Here is a 6,569-nt window from a genome sequence, read left to right as displayed (position 1 = left end):
TCTATGACCCAGATGATGAAATGATTGACATACTCTTATTTCCTAAGTTTTCTGTAAGTTTTATGTTTCAATGTTCAAATGCTTCCCTCACTTTCTTATATGCAAACGAGGAAATTATCTGGCTAAAGAAGGATGAAGGTGAGTCCGTAACAGTCTCAAAGGAAGAGGATTCTATCTGCTTCTGGTGAATTGGCCTTTTCCAGGGAGGTATCAGTTACATTCTGTGACTCCAGATATGAGGGAGCATTAGTGGGTGATGTTCACTAGGACCTCTGAGGAGCAGCATTTTTACAGTTCAAAACTGTTACTATCACCGATTTACAGGCAAACTTCCCCCTGACACGTCCCTTTCCCCGCCACACACACCACACGCTTCTAAGCAAAGAATTAGGACACCGCTTGTGTTGCAATGCTTGATTGCCTGCAGAGAACAGTGTTAGGTATCTTGTTATCTTCTTTCTCTTCCTGCACTGGCGGCCCTCGCTGAAGATGACAATATTATCAGGGGGAACAGCAAAACCACAGTATACCATTGTAAACCTCACTTTCAACACCTTGTGGTCGAACTGAGTATGAAAATCTTCTGTCCATCCTGAGTCAAGCTAACTTGAGCTGAATCAGCGAGGTTAAAGTTCACGAGAAGCAAGAAGGGCCAAAGTCGGAATGGCTTACTATTTCTGCCATTTCTTTATATGGCAAAAATAATAAGAATAGTAAGCTATTCCTTATTGCTATTTTAAAACCAGTTACATCGTGGTACAAACATGGTCAAACTTTTTTAAGAAAGCATTTGCTAAGAAAAAAACATATTTTAGCCAGTTATGCAAAAAAAAAATATATATATATAAAACATTATATACACAATCAAGTTGGACGCATTTTACAACCTTCTAACACTAAAAGCCATAAAAAGGGTCATGTAATATAAGAAACAAAGCCAAAACATTTAGTCAGTTTAATGCTATTTATTTCTTTTTATTCTATGATGCTTTATGCTTTGCTTTGCCATTCTCTCATATTCACAAAAGCAAAAGTGTGCAGTTATTCATTTTAGAATGTGAGTATTTATCATCAGTTGATGATTCATTTATTGAAACTCATTTAATCTCTTTTTAAAAAGTGAACATTTTGACTTTGTGCATTTTTCATTTATTATAACCAGTTTGAAGCATTCATTCAGAAAACAAAAATAAATTACATTCTTCTCATTTTCTAAGGAACAGTGAACATGACTTTTAACAAGACGCTTATCTTTGGACGTCTAGACATGTTCTCTTTTTATACAATACTGATAAGAGAACACATAAACCTCATTAGAAAGGTGTAAATGCCACGGCTTTAAAATTGTGACATAGCTTAAAGCTGCCCTGCTGATGAGGCAATCTACCAAACAATGGGATTCTTTGTTGAATGAATGAACACAAGCCATTTAAATTCCACCTCTAAAACATGTAGCTGGACAACATATAGAAGCTATTTTAGAGATATATAGAAGCAATATGAATGAGTGATGCAAGACATTTAAACAGACTTGGACTACAAATGCCTCCCATTGAGTTTAACAACCACACATTGCCACAACAAACCGCATGAAAGCTGGTCAAATGACAAACTTTCTCTAGAAGGTCTATCCCAGACAAATCTGGCATATGACAGAATTACCTAAAGTCAAGCTTTTTTTATTTTTTTTATTTTTTTACTTTGTGTAGCTAATGTATTATGGGATGAGGTAAGCATTCTACTCCGTGTATTCACACCTGATATTGCTATGTTGAGTGTGATGTGCATTGACTTATTACTAATGTTACATTTACTGAGCACTGCTCTCTCCTGTCTATCTTTATCCATTATGCAATATTCATTTCATTTGATCTCATTTCATTATATTCAAAAATTAAAAGCACTGTAGATCAAAGTGTGAAAGATACACTAAAGCCCCGGTTCTAATATAGAAAGGTTAGATTATACGGGCCCTGCAGCTTACAAAGTTAGTGAATTTACTGAGCGATGCTGTAATGCTGCACATCTGTCTGAATTTCACTTGGTACGCTAGCCTTATTTAATGGCCTCTAGGTGGCAACATTTATAGGACATTCAAAATACATGCAGTTCTGTACATTTGAGCCAGTAATAAGCAATGCGATTTACTTCTTCATTCATTTAGGCTACCTAATGTGTTATTTATCCTGAATTATCGGTGCATTGCAAATTCAATCAACAAAAGCTGCTTCTCGATTTTGAACCTACATATATATTTTTAGGCGATATATACATAACTTACATGATCATTCTCATTAAATACTGCTTCAGGATCACTAGTGTGTTGGAAAGCCATGCTTTTTCATATGAGCATGCATTCCAGTTAAGGGTAGAAAGTGCTGTTTAAACAGTTTAATAAGACGTGGAGCATATCACACTGTACAACGAACGAGTATGAGAATTCTAGTATTTCCCTTTGTTGCATTCTGAGGTCAGTGGTTGTAGGGAATGCAGGATTCCGCCCATATGTTGAATTCGCGGGAGACTCATAAATCATTCCCGCGACTGGAGAAGGAGGGGTAACTCCTGCACGTGTTGAGCCGGATGCGATTCTTTTGTTGCGTAACCAGCGCCTTTATCTTCCTCATATACCTTTTAGTCACTCTAAAGTTCATATTTCTATCTCTTAAGTCGCGCGAGATCTACTGTAAGGAGTGTCTGTTTGAGAACACTATGTCCTTGTATGCATATATTACCCGCCAAAACAGACCACAGCACAACGTGATCGCAGCATTCGTTCTCCTTTTTTTTTTTTGCACTACTATGCAAACCCGGCATTTGTGAACTGCACACGTGTGTGAATTACACCCCCCCCCCCGCCCCCTTCTTTTCTTGGAATTGTAAGGTTCACTGAGTGCAAGAGCCCTCCGCTAGGAAAATAGGTCCGGCCTATATCCCGTTCATTCCTCCGCGGCTATTCAACAGCTTTTCCGTCAAGGATTTTATTGCATATAAAGCTACAGACTATAAATAGGCATAATCACTATGAGACTTTTCATTCAACATTTGTCGAATACGTTTTGGCGCGAGATGCGCGTAGTAGTACAGCAGTACGTCGCCCTTTAAAGTAAAAAGGTCTCCATGCGTCGCCACACCCACTGGCAGCTTCTGTCCGCGTGGGCTCTGACATGCCGCAAAGAGGATCTGCGGGTTTTCAACGTCTTTTAAAAATAATTTTATAAAAAAATTGTTTTAATTTGACCGACGGTTTCCATCGATTTTATTGGCCACAGTGTTTAGCAAAAAGGTAAGACGTTACTCTTTTTTTTTTTTTGCTTTAGTGCGTGTGGTCTGTCTACCGGCATTCCATCCATATGATATTACAGCGTGAACCTCTCGATTACCTTTGCAGTACATTACTCGTAAAGAAGTGTTGGGAAGTTTCCTTAATAAAGCTTTATGGATAACTTGTATAACTTTTGCTCCGCTATTAAATGCGCAATTATAAAATACACAATAGTTTTCGTTGTCTGTCTTTCACTCAAACATCAATTTACCTGCATTTTGTACAGTCTATACATGTATCAGCTTCGTTCACTTTAAATAGTACTATTTGATAATTCCTGCAGTTATGAACATTGTTTTTAAAAATACTTTTACGCCGGTTTTTCATCCTAGCAATACTCTGAAACTTGTTTTAGAAATAATAATAATAAAAAAAGAAAAAAAAGTGTCACCTTAATTTAGAAAATAAGCATTTGAAGATATTCACGCAATATTAAAATAGTTTTACCTGAATCGCAAATCCTTTGAAAAAAAAAACAACAAAAAACGTGTTTTACTTTGTTTTTGGTTATTAGGGTTAAAAAAAAAGTCAATTGTTGATTTAACTTTTTTTTTAAGAGAGAAATTCGGAGTGGAGGTGCGGGACCACTTCCAGCTGTTCCACTGACATCATTACTGCACTTCGTTACGCCCATGTGGGCGGAGCCACCATTGTAAACATGAATAAAAATGAGCGCGAGAGCCGGGGAAACTTTACAATACGCAGTGCATGAGAACCACACTTCGCAGCCCCTTAAGAAACAGTGCGAGTTACTTGTTAGCTGAAAGCCGGGTGGACGCTCACTTGTGGATGCACGCGTTCTCTCATTTCAAAGGATTCATTTCTCGTGCGTTTCTCTGACAGGTTCCGCGAAGATGTTGCAGGCTTGTTCTCCACCGCACGACTGGCTCTGCGACTCCGAGCCGCTGCTGTTTGATGACGAGTTTTGCCTGAGTCTCATGAAGGACTTGCAGTCCATCCCCACGCCGCCTCAGTCCCCACCGATGAAAGCCGGGCTCGCAAAGAATTTATCGACGGTGGATCAGCTGGAGTTAGTATCTGAACTTTTAATAGAAGACAGCGACTTTCTCCAACTGGACTGGAACTTTACCGGCAGCGGTTCTGCAGCGGATTCGGATCCGCTCTCGGAAGACTGCCTGTGGCAAAGCGACAAACCGAACGAGGATAAACTCTCTGCGGTGCTCTCCACAAGTCCCTTGCTCTCCGATATTGACACTGAGATTTTTGCCGAAATCGTCGGCTCTACGCTGGACTGCCACAGTGTGGCGCTCGCTTGTCAGGCTCTGGAGAGCGAGGACTTACCGCTGGACAGCCAGGAGCAGATCGAGTCCACGTCTGATTATGGCTCACTGTCCACTGAAGGAGAATCATCCACAAGCGATTCTGGTGAGTCTTTTGATTAATTTACCATGTTTATTTTGCTATGATGGAGGATAGTGTCTTAAAACTGGATTTAAAGTTTGCTCAAACTCAGTTTTAATTGTAAGTTGTATCATTATGTTTGTGCTCCACAGAGGAGGAGATTGACGTTGTGACTGTCCGGCGGTCGAACACGCGTTCCCAGCACCAGCAGCAGCTGGAGGACAGTCGGCGCGAGCAACAGCGTGCTTTGAAGCGCTGTCACTTTGAAATCCAACAACAGCACAACTACGCTGCCCCAAGGCCCGCCTCTCCTCCGCCCCCTCCCTCCCCTCTCAAACGCTCCCGAGGGTCCGGAGACTCCCACCGAAGCGCTCAGAGTACGGGACGCTCTCGCAGTCTGGCCTCCCGACAGGGGGTGGACACTGAGGACGAGGAAGAGAGACGGAGGACTCACAACGTGATGGAGAGACAAAGGCGCAACGAGTTAAAGAACTGCTTCCTTAGGCTACGGGACAACGTCCCTGAACTGTCCAATAACGACAAGGCATCCAAGGTGGTGATTTTAAAGCGGGCTAAAGAAAGCATCAGAAATCTGGAAGCAGACAACCAGAGACTAAAGCAGAAGAGAGAGAAACTTCGAGAACGACAAGAACGTCTGAAAGCAAGACTGGAGCAGCTCAAGAGGTTGTGAGAGTCTGGGACTGAACAATGCCAGTTTTGGTCACTAGGTAGTGGTCTGGGACCCTGCTGGTTTGAAGACCGTAATGCTTGTGACTGACTGTAAAGACTATGATGTCTGAGAAGATTTTCCCCAACCTTTAAGTTCCGTTTGCAAACATGCATGGTCAATGCAAGAAACGTTCTCAGTGTTATGACTTTAGATTGTGTTAAAGTCATTTAGTTCTTGAGTCTTAATATGAAACTGTTTTGTTTGCTGTATATTTGATGAATAATCAGTTAAACGCATAGTTAGCCTTAAAAGAAACACCCTAGATGATCCTCACACATTCTACCTTTTTGTTCTTGGCATAAACTTCTTGTTATATTTTGGGCTGGATCCAAAGGATGTTAAAAAGAAAATGAGTTGAATGTAATTTGAGATGATTACGTTTTTATAGACTAATGTTTGCAATTGTTGATGTTCAGACTGGAAAGATAAACTATATTGGATTCATGTTCATGCATAGCTTGTATTGTTGAGGTCTGGAGTTATGGAGCGTATTCATATTTGAATCACACTCTGTTTTGCCTCCACGTGTCTTTACTTTGTCAGTTTTTGTATGTTCCCTCCCATTTCTCTGTTTATCTACCTCTACCAGGAAGAAGCCGTCTATTTTATTGCCTTCATAATGGCAACTGTATAGATTATTCACTTTTTTTTTATAATGTAAATACCACCTGTTAATTATGTATTATAAATTATTTAGGCTTTTTTTGGTTCCTTAGTAGGTTTTTTTTTTTGAAAAAAAAAAGTTCTGTTCATCTTCAATGGCACTTTGTTTTCTAAAGTAATAAAGAATGAGCAAAATGACATGTCGTGATTGGATCTTTTCATTGGCAGCATTCAGAAAATCACATTAGAACAACATGAACCTAAAGATTTCAAGGTGTGTTTTATTGACAGGTGAAATGGCTGGCACACACAGAGTTGCACAAGACTAAAAACCTTTAAAGAAAAGCAGGAATGTTTGAGTGAATTTGGGTCAAGGTGAGGGGGTGGCAAGGTTGACATTTGTTTAAAGTCTAAAGGGCCTGATTGCAGTGGGTCAATAGAACACTGTAGGAGTTACTTACCAAACTGAAACACTGAGCACAAACTTGCCCCATATGAATCCCATAAATTAACCTATATGCATAAGCCTTATTTTATAGTGAACCAAAT

General features: G+C 40.0%; 1 protein-coding gene across 2 annotated transcripts; it reads left to right on the top strand.

The window, feature by feature from the left end:
• The first annotated feature begins 3,126 nt into the window (after positions 1–3,126).
• Positions 3,127–6,218, top strand: LOC113105081 (transcriptional regulator Myc-2-like). Of its 2 annotated transcripts, XM_026266191.1 has the most exons (3): positions 3,127–3,286; positions 4,169–4,711; positions 4,840–6,218. In XM_026266191.1, exons 2-3 carry the CDS (start codon positions 4,180–4,182, stop codon positions 5,376–5,378), a joined length of 1,071 nt encoding a protein of 356 aa, XP_026121976.1. In that variant the 5' UTR covers positions 3,127–3,286; positions 4,169–4,179; the 3' UTR covers positions 5,379–6,218. The 2 variants fall into 2 exon arrangements, with proteins under 2 accessions (XP_026121976.1, XP_026121975.1); XM_026266190.1 differs by lacking the exon at positions 3,127–3,286 and having other exon boundaries at positions 3,889–4,711.
• The last annotated feature ends 351 nt before the right edge of the window (positions 6,219–6,569 follow it).

This window comes from Carassius auratus, chromosome 6, assembly GCF_003368295.1.
Source record: "Carassius auratus strain Wakin chromosome 6, ASM336829v1, whole genome shotgun sequence".
Classification (NCBI taxonomy): Eukaryota; Metazoa; Chordata; class Actinopteri; order Cypriniformes; family Cyprinidae; genus Carassius; species Carassius auratus.
This window is presented reverse-complemented; position numbering and strand designations above follow the sequence as displayed.